At 39.6% G+C, this 15209-nt stretch overlaps 1 protein-coding gene across 1 annotated transcript; it reads left to right on the forward strand.

Annotated features, from left to right (window-relative positions):
• Positions 1 to 7821: 7821 nt before the first annotated feature.
• On the forward strand, positions 7822 to 11950 carry IFNG (interferon gamma). The gene is made up of 4 exons (XM_085320474.1): positions 7822 to 7944; positions 9787 to 9855; positions 10220 to 10399; positions 11825 to 11950. The coding sequence occupies exons 1-4, from the start codon at positions 7822 to 7824 to the stop codon at positions 11948 to 11950; spliced, it is 498 nt and encodes a 165-aa protein (XP_085176600.1).
• The last annotated feature ends 3259 nt before the right edge of the window (positions 11951 to 15209 follow it).

A 15209-nucleotide genomic window follows, 5' to 3' on the forward strand; every position in this document is an offset into this window, starting at 1 on the left:
TTTCTAGCTTCTAAAGAGCAAAGGTCTTCCAGATTTCATTCAGCTTTAAATTCTGAATCTAACTGGAAAATCTTTGCAACCAAACCGTTCCCAGTTTTAAGTAAAGTGTCATCTGTGAATGGATTGCTTGTACGACTGCTTTTCTTGTGTGCTCCTAAGTGTTCTGGAGGCAGGACAGAAACAGGTAGGACCAAATCTGCATGCTGGTTTACATTTTTTTTTTTCTGTGAGTAAAGATGACCGGTTTGCTTAGTCACGCGATTATGAATGGTGCTAAAGAGTATGGCGGGCAAGGGGAATCCCCGCCAAAAAGTCTCCTGGAACGTTTCAGAAGAAAGGGTTACGTCCCACAGCAGGTTTCTGCTCAAAAACCTCCAGTGGACATTTCCAAATGGTTATGACAAGAAATGCCCACTCCGTAGGCTGTTTTCAAATATTTCATGGATATTTTCTTACTGATGCTTGCAAGAGATCGTTGAGTTAACCTCCACCATACGCCCACACCTACACACTTATGCTTATGTTTATATAATCTTATTTAACTGTTATAAKCTGTGTAGTGGCTATCATGTGAAAATGATCAGGTATGAGCCCCAAATGCATGTATTCCCACTTAGAAAATGCAGYAAGAAATGAAGGTATTATAGGATTGTTTTCACTAGTATTTTACCCCAAATTTAAACATGTGTATTAATTTTCAACGAGAAACATGTCTGTGTGATAAAGATGCTTAAACTGTGGAAAAAAAGTAACCGTACAATGAGAACCTGAATTTTTTGCTAAAACTTAAACTAAAAAATCCCACCACAAAAAAGCCAGCAACAGACAAAACCAACATACGAAGAAGGAATGAATCACAAAAAACAACACATGGAGACAAGTCAGTAAACATGTAACAATAGGAAGACGAATGGGGCTGCCTTGATGACGGGTGGAAAGTCTGAAAAAATTTGCCATTTTGAGGGAATATTGAGAATGCATGGAAAATATGAGATGGATAGCACTGGAAATCATAGCTCCCCGCTCAGTCTGCAATGAACTTTCAGAAGAGTGCCTGCTGTTTTGGGAGGCTTTGTAAGCCAGCTSTCGACAAGACTGATGGACACCCCTGGTTGGTTTCACCCAGTGCACACAATAACTGACTGACAGACTGTTAGAGATTTGCATCCCTTGGTTCTCCCTCTCTAAAARCAACACGGTCCTTTAGCCAAGGCACAGCAAGGTAGTGGCCTTAAGCTTGGCCACAGAAGTTCAAATGGCTTTCCAGTTTCCTTTGAAACTGGACCTGGTCCTATGAAAATGAAACTGAATAGTAGACTCTGAAAATACGAGAGACGTCTCTGGAAGGAGAAATAGCATGTAGTGGAAAGCATGCTTTTGTTTACTGGGAATCAGAGAAAAAGGCCTTGAGCTCCTGGGGGAACCTAGACTCCTATTTTGACAGAGGTTGATATCGTGGTCATTTCCTTTCTAACCATGTTGCTGCTCCTGGTTGGCCCACTCCTTTCTGTGGGATTTTTTGTTCTTACAGATGCAGGAAGAAGCATAAATATAATACATATTGGTATTCATGTAGAGTTACATGCACACACATACGCACGCACATATACACACCTAGATAGGTATTTTTACGAGAAAATTTTTCTGTTAACGTCAGCAAAGATAGACATATGCATATGTATTCAGAGGAAATGGCTGGCAGTCAAAACCAAAGAGCAGAGTTAGGCCAAATTACAGTGGAATTAGGTTCTCCATGAATTAGCTCTCTTAAAATTGACTAAAATGTTACCTTAAAACTAATGGACAAATCTGTGGAAATACTCATGGAAATACTGGTCTTATTTGGAAAAAGCTTCTTAGGGGTAAACCAGAAAATCTTGGAAGATCTTTTAGAGGAGAAATATATTTATAAGATATATGTTTCTTTTGTTGAAGACTTTACATCCCTCAAAGCATAAAGTCCCTTATCTTAAGTCAGTAAATTGTACTGATAGCATTGCATAGATAGCATTATGGATCATATTAAAAAACAAAAATTTTAATGCTGTAGCTGCCATTACTACCTACAAACCCAGCTGGAAGTGTTCAGAAATCTTTAGGAAGACCTTCAAAATACTTATTTAAGTGCTAATTYAGTTGTTGTATTTGCCTTATTGGTTTTATTTGCTTTATTTGCCTCTTGTTTTCAATCTTTTTCCCCACAATTGTGGTGATTAGAAAGTGATTAGAAAAAAAATCCCACCCTCAAAACTCTAAAATATACCCCAAGGTACATTAAATCACATAATGGAAGAAGCTGAGACTCTGAAAAGGAAACAAATACTGTATAATCATAATACAATATTCAGAACTGTTAATACTTTCAAAGGATGTTATGGTACTGGAAACAGAAAACTTTCAAGAGTAAGCATTTTATTCTTCTTGGAAGAATAAAGAGTGAAGAAGAATTGGTGAAAATGGGAGGTTTTATGTGGAAAAAGCATAGAAATTCTGTGGTTATAGCATAGGAGGTATTTTATGCAATGCTAGCCTTGCTTTAGGCTTCTGCTGTGTCAACAATAGTGCTGCTTTTCCATTAACCTCATCTTTAACTAAAATTGAATAATATTTGGAATTTTCTTCCATATTAATCAGGAGCGAGATATGCCAAAATACTCAAAATGATAGAAATCTGGAGTAAGAATTCAAATAATGTTTCTCCATCACTATCTTTTACAATGCCATCATTGTTTTTCTTACTTTACTACAAGGAAAGTCACATTTTAGTTTTGCACCTGCCTTTCTCATGGCTAKCTCATGCTGGTAACTCATAGTCTCTGTATGATTCATACATCCAGATGGTGTTTTTTGGAGAGCTAAAGGAACAGTTTTGCCAACCTGAAATATGATTCAATGTACAAAGAAGAACCTTTGTTCTCCATCACATGTTCCTCTCCATGCACAATCATCAACTAGAAAACGTATATTATACATCCCTCTTTCAATTCTCCAAATTCCTCACACGCATTAGTGTAAGGGTCTTTCAAAGAAATATTATTTTTATAAATGAGGCAATTAACTGCTGCTAATGGTGATAGATTGCCTGAGATAAATATTTTCTTGTCATCTCTATAAATATTTTCTTGTCATTTCCACACACTCCACAAAATTTTTTTGTACTGGAGTCTTAAATAGGCACATAATACTATTACTGGTCTCTCTAGGCAATACAGAAGTGACAGTGATATATTTTGAAGTAGTCAAAAGATCCACATCAGTGTGTGAGAAAGATGAACCCAGAAGAGTTATTCACAGATGGCAGGGACACTTGCTCAGGAAGAAGAAGATGCATATTCAGGTCTTCGGTTTGAACATGACCCGGCAAGACAAAGGATCGAACTTGTCTTTCATACATGATGGATGAACACCCAGACCTTGAAGGGGTAGTTATTTCCTCTTCTTAATTCAGGAAGCAGTTATTAGTGTTTTGTGTGGCAAGGTTTTCCCATCCCATAAACTTTTTTCTGTCCCATACAGGCTTACTAAATTGAAATTCTGAAGGAGAACAGTGAAAATTATGCTTTGTATCAGTCAGAGTATCATGTTTTTAATACTTTTGATCTTACACTTTAACCACTTCCAGTTGAATCCATTAGCTAATTATCTCTTCAAACATTGATCTGTCCAGGTGTCTACCACCTTCTTCCCTATCTTTGAAAAACCAGTCGAATGGAATTTTGTGACTGGAAAGAGGAATCTATAATATATGTCTTCTCATTACTGACTGCATACGAACAACAGTGTGTAATAGAGGCCAAAGGACCTTCAGGCTGGTACGAATTGGTTTTCCATTTCTCTCAAACAATAACATCACTACAAGGTGCTTGGAATGGGCAGAATTGAACATTTTGCTTAGAAAACGTCAAAACAGATCATTTTGAGATTTTCAGACCTTCTTCCTTGCCATCCCCCAAAATAATAAAAAGCAAGGCTGATTAAATCAATTCTCTTCCATGAAAAGTTTCTGTTTCAAGGGATCAGCATTTTCAAATGGAAAAAATATTTGTAGAATTCCCCCAAACCTCCACCTGTCTGCCTCATAAAGAAAACACATTTTGTAACTGACATGTTTTCTTATAAAACAAAATAGCTGTTTTCTTAACATTATCCCTAAAGAAATTCAGTCTAGCTATTGGAAACACCCTTTAAATCATGGACACCCAGTGGTTACAAGGGGTAGACAGCTTCCACCTTTTACTGTGTATGGTACTGGTGAAACATATCCACAGTTAYAGGGGACAACCGGTCTTTTTTTTAGTGGGGAAAAGTGTTCATCATGTTGTGTGTTCACCTGGGTCAGTTACAAAGTCACAAAGTAACAAGAAGTCTGAAGACATCTACTTTGCACATAGTTGTAATGTGAATAATAATATTCACCAATTACATAGCACTGCTACAATGTGCTAAGCAAGCTTTAATCTCTTAAACTCCTTAATTACCCCAGGACTGTGAAGGAGGAAGAGAAAAAATTGCTACATCTGCTTTCCTTGGGCAGCGATAAGAGAGCCATTGCAACTCACAGAAATGAAAGTCTGGAAGAGATCTCTCGGACTGCTAAGTGCAGTTACCAGCTACCACCCAGCCAGCACCCTCAAGAATTCTCATAAAATAAAAAATGAAAGGGGAAAAACTTTAATGAAACCTGTCACAGTGAAACCTGACATGACTTTGCAAGAACATCATTGGGTAATTGGTGTAAGGTATTGCCTGAACAAAAAGGTGTGAAACCTCTGCTTTGCATGAACAGTCAGCACGCAGCTGACTTCCAGGCAGCACAATGAAAAAATGCCTTGGTTTCATTTCCTACTGCTTTTGGAACAGATGACAACCCAGCTGTGACAGCTGAGCCATGTACAAGGACCCCTCAAATGATACATGGCACAAGATTTGAATTGTATTTGGACATCTCTTTTAGCTGTATTAGGACTACTGCTCAGGCAAAGAGCTTGTTTTGCTGGTCCCAGTCCTATTCAATGTGCACTCAGCAGATACGTACTAAGGAACAAGCAAGAAGAACTGGATGCTCTTAGGCTCCTGGCTTTGTCTAGTAATGGGGAGACATTTGCAAGATACACCTTATTTTGTTTGTAATTGTGATGAATCACCAGGAAAGGCAGCTTAGAGGAACTACCTGAACTTCAATGGTCCTCATAAGTTGACTGTCTGCGGTTCTTGGGCAGCAAGACCTGTACTAGACAATGGTGATCTGTCTCATCACTTTTGCAGGGAATGGGAAGCTCAACACAACTAGGGGGAAAGCAGGATCCCTGAGACACTAGGATGCTCATGTTCTGGTCACCTGCTGTCAGCTGTTGCCTAGTTTCAGGATGATTTTGAGAAGGGTGATAGCATGTGCCAACAGACACCTCATTTGTGCAACTAGATTTGTCTTTCCTGGATGCTGAATGATCATGAATCACCCCATTGCTCTGTGCTTCCATTTTCTTATCTGCAAAACTGGATGCCTAGCAGAGGCCTCCTCTGAAAGATGAGATCTAGTGATGAAATGCACCATATGACATCCCACCTCACAAAGCAATGAATTTGCTCTTAATCAACATCTACAAAAGCTGAGGTGGAGAAATCCATTCTTTCTGATATTTCAACCTCCTGTTATATTTAAAAGCCTTGCAGAACATTTCTGTACAGTAACGGGAGACTGATGTGAAGGTACAAGCTGCTGCAGCTGATTGATGCATGTCAGATAGGCTTAACAAGACAGTCAGCCTGGCTCAATCATTATGGACAAACAGCTCTCTGCAAAAGAGGACAGTGTTGCTGACTTCATCTTTTAGCTTCTGGAACTGCATATTCTGTCTGCCTGACTCCATGGGCTCACAGCYAGTAGATGTTCCTCAGCACATCTCCCACCTTATAAAATCTTCTGGGTTTTTGTAGATGTATAAGCCTACATTTGGCCTACCTACTACAGTGTACCGCTTGACTGTGTTTGCCTTGCAAAGCAACCCACCTGTCTCCATGTCACTGATAGGTTTGTATCGCTGTTCACTGTGTTGCACATCTGTGAGTTTGCTTCAAATTTCTAGTACAACGACTTTGTATCTTTTACAGTGCTTTGAAGCATCATGGAATACTACCTCTCACCTCTGCAATAATATTTCCAGCAGTCAAGTCATTGCTTAACTGGATTTTAATTTTCCTAGCTAAAACCAAGATGGATATTGTATAGAGCTTCTACTCTAAGCACACTTAAATGTGTAAGCCATAATCTCCGTGCAGTGCTGCATCTGTTGTGATGTGGGCCATCTGTCTGTGCTTCTATTCCCAATAAATTTTATCATGTAGCTTTTGGGGCTGCAATTGCTGGGGAGATTTTGTTGTAGTCATGGCAAAATGACAATTGCCTGTTTGCAACAGTAGTAGCAGCTTAGACCTATTCTGTAGATGGAATCCCTCTTTCAAGCTGCAGATGAAAAACTGTTGATAAAGGTAGTGGTCGTTTCTTGAAATAGAAGATGCTGCTGAGAAATTGGGCACCCTCTCACAAGGAACACCTGAAAGCTCAGACAATGATGGAGAGCTCAAATCACACTCGCTGGGGGATAATTTGATTCTCATCTACTTCTGATGAACTACAGACGTCCTCCACTCTAATCTCCATGAACTGAGCCTATATCCATCCTCTTTCTGGTCTTTCATTTTTCCTCTTTTCTCCTCCTCTTCTTTCCCTGATGAGCCTCCTGCCTACCTTACATTCGTGTGCTAAAACCTAAAATTACTTTGATTTCTTCAAAACTTTGCAGTGAGCTCTTTTCCCATAATAGCCACCAAACAGGGTTCAGTTCCTCTATAACAACATTTTTCTCAACTATGCCCCAGAAAGAGAGTTGTTGAAGGGGTTTGTATACCCTTGGAGACCATCCCGTCTCTCTGTCTCTTTCCACTGGGCTTATTTCCATCCTTGTCTTTCTGATGCCATGTTCTACACACATAACTGCAAATGAATGGACAGATGGGGAACATCAATTACTGCCAAGCACAGAGCAGGGTCCTGAGTACTAAACACTCTGCTCTTGCAGGGCATAGACAACCATGGAAGAATTTACAGAGGCTAAGGCCTAACACAATGCATCATTGCATCAGTTGTTGGAGCCTCACTTTCCTTGAGTCGAGTTTGAATCTGGAGGTGAAGAATGAGAAAGAGGCATAATCACCTTTTAGACTGTGAAAAGAAAGCAATTGATGTTTCACAGAAGGACAGCTGTAGGGAAAACATTTAAATTTCTTTGTGACTATGAAGAATTCAGTGGTAACCTCAGCGGTTACTTTAAAAGAATGCCAGAGAGAGGTTGTACTGACCCCTTAACCACATGATATGACTTTTTCTTTAGATGGCTTGTAAGAGTATGCTTGAACCACAATGAATACTCCTCATCTCATCTCATCTCATAATTTCCCCCTTTTCCCCAATCACATGTAAAAGAAACTCCAGAATCTGTCACGTAAATGTTACCATTTGATGAACCACTTAAAAATTTTCCAGGACCATGCTTTCAGAAAGACACTTTCGAGGGATTCCCTCGATTAGCCAAAAACGAAGTGTTCTTATCTGACACTATCTTGTCTAAATATACACAGCCTGTGCTGACGAAATAAAAAATTTCAAGATCAGGTATAAATACCAGTGACAGGCAGATGAAGTTCATTCGTCTACTTTCTTCTAATAGAAGATAAAGCTATTAGAAGTTGAAGCTCACTGCTTTTAGGTCTGATATCTCCCAGAAATTATCTGATCGTTTTAACTGAACCAGCATTGAGAAGATGACTTCCCAGACTTGCAGCTTGTTTGTTCTGTCTATTATCATGGTTTATTTTGGACGTTTTGGAAATAGCTTAATCCTTGCTAATCTACAAAATGATATATACGACCTGAAAGCTGACTTTGTAAGTATAGCCTTCTATTGCATTTCTTTTCTCCTGCTGCTTATGCTTTAGATATTATCCAGACTTGAACATTGCTTGTCATAGACCTTAATGCAGCACCACATCAGTAGAGGGTAATCATAGGACTAATTTTTCAACTGTATCACTTTTTTACAAGAATATAGACAATTTATTTGGTTTTGCTCATCACTTTCACTACCGTGATTCACTTTTTCAGTACTGCTAACTAACATAATAGCATGAGTCTATTTCAGGGACACTCATTCCTTCTTCACAAGAGCTTCTCCCAGCTCCACTCAGCCACTGATTACAAGGGCTATTTTATAAGAAGAAAAATTTGAAGTATTCAGGTGCAATTTACTGAAACATCTTTAGTTTTAGGTTAATAAGGTTAGTGGGGTAGTTAGTATTAGTTACCAATATAACCAGAATAGAGAAAGGACTTTTGCTTTAACAGATGCATCTGGTGCTTATTATTATTATTACTAGCAATAATATTTAATTAAATTATCTAACATTCTAATAATAATTATTATTAACATGTTGCTCAAAGGTGATTGATACTGCTTATTCTTTAGCATCTTACACCCATCCTGCTTTCATGCTGGGGGAATATGAAGCAACATTACCTCTTCTCAGACTGAATTTTGATAACTAATATTAACTCAGCTCTTTTCAGTTAGAAGACTTTAGCTCGGATTAGCCACAGAGATAAGAGATCTATAATATTGTTGCTTCTAATTAATAGCTTTTATTCTCAAAATAGGGTTTTGTTTCCTTAAATGCATTAAAGTAACCACAAGAGTCTGCTCTTATTTGCAGCACTCCTGAAGTTTTGTTTATATAAAAGTCAAAGCATAGTAGTTGAGGAAATGACCTCAGAAGCCTAGTGCGATACTTCTTTGGTGTTTTCAGACTGCTAGGAGACTGGCTGTAATATTGACTTTATATCATAAATTTGCTACTAGTGTATATTGGAGGGATTCTCTCCAGAAATACAACTTAAGTTGGACAGATCCTGAGAGGTGATGAACTTTTTGCACTGAAATTAAGAACTCAGCTCCCCAGCAGGTGCTTGGCATCTCTCAGAGCTGCAAAACAAGGTTCGGCAAGATGCTTAGCATGGGTGGCCAATCAGCCTACAAGGCTTCCACCAGCCTGCAAGTTTTCCCATTACACTCATATATTTAAATTACTGAGTCGACAAAAAAGGAAACAGTGACTATTGTATACAAAAACACACACACAGAGAGAGAGAGAGAGAGAAAAGGAAATGATTCACTTTACCTCTCCTTTGTAGGAGAATTGTACTGCTCTGTGGTTCCTACAATCTGCTAGAGTGTGCAGCCAACACCTGAGCGTTAAATGTGGGCTTGGCGAGCCTCTTTGTAGCCTACCACTGCTACAACTACTTGAGGCCACAGAGTGCTGGCGGGGCTTAGACTTATAAGAAAACATGCCAAGACTACATCTAACAAATTTCTAGCCAGTCGTGGTGCCCATTAAGATGTATTTTCAACTGTCAGTACCAAAACTTGCAAAGATCATTTGGTAAAATACAGGGTATTAAATGTCTCTATTCAGATGAGTTATAAGTGGAGAAGGCATTGAAAAGCACACTAATGCCATTTCTGGTACTATGCAGTCATCCAATGTGAGTTAATACTAAGAGATAGTCACATTTCTCAGAAGTAAAAGCATTGTAATAGCTGAAAGCCAGTAGTGTAAAAAAAACAAGTTTATGTGTTTTTCAGTAATATATTTGCTTATTTGAACAAAGAATGCTATTTGCCTTGTGATAAACATTGTTTACCTAACAGATATGTATATTGTCCTTTGCAGAATGCAAGTCTTTCAGATGTAGCTGATGGTGGACCTATTTTTACAGAGAAACTGAAAAACTGGACAGAGGTGAGTCAGAATCAAATATGACAAAGCATGTCAGGGGCTTTGCAAGACACTTCTGGTATGAAGCAACTCCCCAGCCCCGCGTAATCAGCCAGGGTAGAACGAACCCAAGCAGGGGCTGCTTCAGTAGCTTGCAAGAGAGGAAGCTTTTCTCATGAAGATGCTCCCCATAAAGATCAAGGTGCTTTATGCCACACCATGAGGTTATCCAGGGGTACAGACAAGACCAAGAGATGAGTTAAAGCATCTTTAACATGATCCTGCTCTGAGCTGCACTGAATACCCCTAAACATTGGATTTTAATTTCCATCCTTTTCCTATTGATGAGTGCTTACAGTCCTTTCCTTTTGACTGATTTTTTCAACAGAGAAATGAAAAAAGGATCATACTGAGCCAGATTGTTTCCATGTACCTGGAAATGCTTGAAAATGCTGACAAGTCAAAGGCACATGTCAGACGCATATCTGAGGAGCTCTTCACTTTGAAAAGGAGCCTTCCTGATGGCTTAAAGAAGCTGAAGGACCTCATGGACTTGACAAAGCTTCAGGTAAGGAACTTTCCCCCTTTCTAAGGCTTGTGTAACTGCATTTTCCAGTTCAGGCTCGAGTCTGACTCAAGACAATAACAGTTCATTAATCAGCCTGGTAACCACTCATTGGCTCGAATTAGTTCATATGGGAAAATGTGATGTTTCCAGCCGAAGAGGCGGAAGTGGGTCTGCGGTGTGGGGCTTTAGCATTGGGGCTCATCTCCTGGGGTTTTGCTGGTGCCTGGCACGGCACTGTGGTGCAGCGCTGCTATGTCTTGCCCACACCTACCACCGGCCCGGGCAGGAACAGGGGCAGTGGGGTGGTCGCAGAGCCTAAAGCARTTTCGATTCTTGCTGTCCTCCACGGTGTCTGCATTATGCACGGGGATACAGAAGTGAGACATGCATGGTGACTTGCACTGCCCAAGGCCCTGGTATGCATTTAATGGGGCATAGGAGAAACAAACTCCAACCCCAGGTAGGACAGATCCCAGCAAGGGTGTGCTGGGTCTTCATCTGCTATTCTGTACTAATAGCCAGAAATAAGCTTTTTAAATTCATTTTCCATTTAGCAGCAATAGTGGTTTCAAAATACCAAATTGGAGAGAAAATCTAGAATGAAGGTTGGGGTTCAGCTCCCTAGATGAAGAAAAAAATCATATTTTTCAGCTCAATTTTTCTCTATTTTTTTCCCTTTGTTTAATGAGAGAAATCATTATAGTGGGAATTGTCAAGTGCAGAGTTATTTTGCTTTTTGATGCAATGAAGATGGTTTGTAAGCATTCAGACACACTCTAAATTCCCTAATGGAAGGACATACTACACATACTACTTACATGCTCCAGAGCATATTTATAGCTAATATTTATACTTATGTTTTTAGAAGGACTCACAAAATTACCAGCTTATGGGTTTAAACGGTCTAAAAACCAAAGGACTTAAAAGTCATTCYATGCGCTTATCAAACTTAACCTGGAATCAAATGTTAACTATTTCAGAGCCTTTTGTTATCTAAGTCAGGTTGAAAATTAGCTGTTAGTTGCAACACATCTCTGTAAGCTTCGAAGACACAGTGACTTAAGGAGTGAACACTAATGATAACTAACCAAGCCCCTCACAGAGGCTTGCAGCCAGTACTCCGCCTGACTTAGTTGTTTGTGGGTAGCTCAGAAACTCTCACGACATATCCATAATCATTGAGCAGCTCCATTTCACAGAATATTGCTGGGCTGTGGCATGTTGCAGGATATCACAGAAACTACAAAAAAAMCAATATTTGTGAAAAAGTGGCTCCTTGTTGTAGGAACGGGATAGTAGATTAGTTGAAAATTGCAGATTTCTCTCTGTTCTCCCCTGTTAACAGCATAGCCTGTAGGATGTGAGCATTAAGTAATGGCAGCTTTGGGCGTGATCTTTGTTCTGTTTGTTTCTTACTCAAAACAGATGAGTGATCTGAAAATCCAGCGCAAAGCCGTGAATGAGCTGTTCAGCGTCCTACAAACACTAGTGGAGACCCCAACTTCTTTCAAAYGGAAAAGGAGCCAGTCTCAGAGGAGATGCAATTGTTAATGACATCATATGGCCTTTTGTACTGAGATAATATACAAATTGCATTATGATGCACATTTTTTTTATTTCAACTTTTTTATTGAGCTCTTATATACATTTATTTATTAATATTTAAGTATTTTAAATAATTATTTATAAAGAAACACCAGTCAGAGTATTTATACTTCCTACTGCTATGTGAGAAATGATTTTGTCTTAAAATCCTGTCTATTTGTTATATGTTTATTGACTGGAAAATACAGAAGAAGGCAATGTTTACCCAGTTTCTACATGGAAATACTGAATTGACATGATACTGTCCCCAGCTAGCTATCTGCTGCTGTCTTGATATAAGGATGTCATAAGATCAATCTCATCATTCACGTATTTGGCATGAAAATGCAAGCACTAATTTGGGGAAGTAATTCCACCCAGGAAAACGTGTTTATATTTGCTTAGCTCTAAGTATATGGAAATCTAATTCAAGCAAATAAACGTGCTTAAAGATAAGCAAATGCTGAAGCACTTTTCTGAACTGGGGCCTTGATGACTTACTGATGCTGATTACTGTTATGCACTGCAGTGACTAGGAGGCTAAGCTACACAGTAATTCCAGGAAATGTGACTGACTGTAATGCACTGACTTTACTTCAACTCACTGATTTTTTAAAAAGTTCTGTATTTTTTTGTATTAAATCATTTGAATGTGTCTGATGTCATTATATTTATTTGGAGATAGCAGTATGGAAGTCTTTATCTCAGGGATTATATTTTTGTACTTGAATATTATTTAAAACTTTGGATTTTGCAATGAATGCTTTTAAAAATGCTGATATTCAATAAAAAATAAATAAAAAAAATAAAGTGTGCTTGAATATTTATTTACTGGAATCTCTGTGAAGAAGGCACCTGAGCTCATCTCCTCCTTTTGCAGTCAAAACCAAGTGACTCAGTAATCCTGGAGAATTGAACTGATTTTGTAGGAAACAGCTATTCTTGTTTGTACTCATTACAGACATACATGTATTACAGGCGAAATAGCTCTGCAGGATTTCTCCCTTTCCAGGGCTAAGTGCAAGAAGCCCCTGTGTGCACTTAGCATAGACGGCCTGTCCTTYGGCGTACGGCTGCTTCACGAGCCACCGCTTAAAAGGGAAAAGCTGCCCTCCAGGGAAGCAAAGGCAGTGCGGCAGCTTGCTATTCTGATGTTTCTTAATACCACACCAGAAAAGAAAAGAAAACAAACAAAAACTAGCAAGGAGGGTTAAAGTGTCTTTGAATCTCCACACGAGTCCTGACGGAATTAATACTCTATTTTTGGAATTCAGAGCCAGGACTAATTAGGAGCTCTAAGGAAAGTTGCCTCCTTTATTACTTCTCAGCCTACATGGAAAAATAATTAAAGTCATTGCTGTGCATCTAGCAGAAACATGCACCTGTCCTGAAGGATATCATGCCTTAGGTGCATGTTCCCGCGTTTGCGGTGCTGTCTGTGCTGTGCCGTCCCAGGCAGTCCTGCTGGACCCGCTTAGCCAGTCACAGGCTCCGGTCTGGCTCGAAACAGCGGGGCTTCAGGGGGGGAAGTTGTTGCTGAGCTGCTGCTTGTGCTAGTGCTGCCTCGCAGAGGTGGGGATGTAGGGAGGTAATAACAACTGCTGCCAAAAAGTGCTTGCACACCCTGATTTCAGTAGGTGTTTTTTTCCTTAACTTAAAAGGGCCCTTATGTCACATTGGAAAGTTTTTAAGCATCTTCAAACCTTTTATACGACACCAGATTTTGCAAAGATTCACCAAGCACTGCCATAGTTGTATAACTGCTCAAAAGAACCCAAATAATTTGTTTCAGATATTGGCCTCCCCCCCACCCCAGGTCCTCCCTATCCAGTGTGAGACCCATTTCTACTGGGTGCATAAGATCAGCTACTGAACTAGTCATTCCTTGCTTTGCTCTGTTAATATGATGATAGAGCTRGAGAAGAACATCATAAAAATCAGACTCCACAAGACCACTTATTTTTTCCCCTCARTTGTACACCAAACAATCAAGGTGAATCATTTCTAAGCTGAAAGCTTGTCATCTCCTCTCTCATATGCACAAGAACATTTTTGGTTAAGCTAAATTTTAGTGTGAAATGAATTCTAACGGCTATCCTGATTATTTCCAACCAGAAAAATAACAAAATTGTTGAACATTTTTGCTGATGGTCACTGCAAATTTTTCCAGCTATGCCGCTTGAGGAAGAGAGTTAATAGTTGTGTATGCATGTGAGTAAAAATATATTATTGACTATATAACAGTTAAGCTGTTTGTTAGAAACAGAAAAAGCAGAAAATCAAAAGAAAACACAAAATTGTCTCAGAAAGTCTCTGTGGTTTATGGGCAGCACATTTATTCTGCACTTACTCTCTATTTCTGCATAGCTTTTTCACCTTCTCCCTCTTCTCTCCTGCTCACAGGCAAGGAGGCGCAGATGTTCAAGTATTTGGAGTAGCTGGATCAAAAATTAGCGTTCATCACATTTCTACCTTGGAAGAGACAAGGAACACACCCTCAACCTACTCCCTGCCATGCGTCCACCTAGGGACACTTCTTTTATCCCCATTCGGTTCTCTCTTTTGCAGTCCAAAGGGGCCTACGTTAGGTAGTTGAGCCCACGTGGAAGCCATGCCACAACCTTTGCTGTTTTCTACTCATGGTTATTGAAACTATTTCGGGTCTCCTATATTCTTTTGGGGACAGGGAGATAGTGCCACATTCGAAGACGAAGCGGGCCTTGGGTTTGTACAGTGGCATAGTGATGTTTTCTGTGCCGTGCACTGTAATGCCCATTCCTTGCCTTCTCTGGGACATTCCTACCACTGCCAAGCAGAGCCAATCTTTTTAAAGAGCCAGCTGTTGCAATCCTGAAGTCTTGTTCCTTCAGAAAACTAGTCTCCTCAGAGCCTATCACCRTGCATGTAAAATGAGGATTGTTTTTTAATATGATGTGCGTAATTTTACAATTGCTGGCGCTGKTTTTAATCTGCCATCTTATTGCCTCACGGCCCTGCATTTTGAGGTCCTTTTATAGTCGTTTCCACCTGAACCCCCTTTCTGTTACCCTGAGCACATTAGTACGTCAGCAGCCTGCATTATTTCACAATTCGCCCTGTTTTCCAGATTGCAGATGAGGACGTTGCAAGGCCTGGCCCTGGACAAGCCCTCTCACAGCTGCACTTGCTTGACTGCAAAAGCCACGCGCTGATTTTTACCCCTTATTTCCTACCTTTTAACCATCTG

The sequence above is a fragment of the Rhea americana genome, unplaced genomic scaffold (assembly GCF_003343005.1).
Source record: "Rhea americana isolate MKP2758 unplaced genomic scaffold, rheAme1 scaffold_64, whole genome shotgun sequence".
Taxonomy (NCBI): Eukaryota; Metazoa; Chordata; class Aves; order Rheiformes; family Rheidae; genus Rhea; species Rhea americana.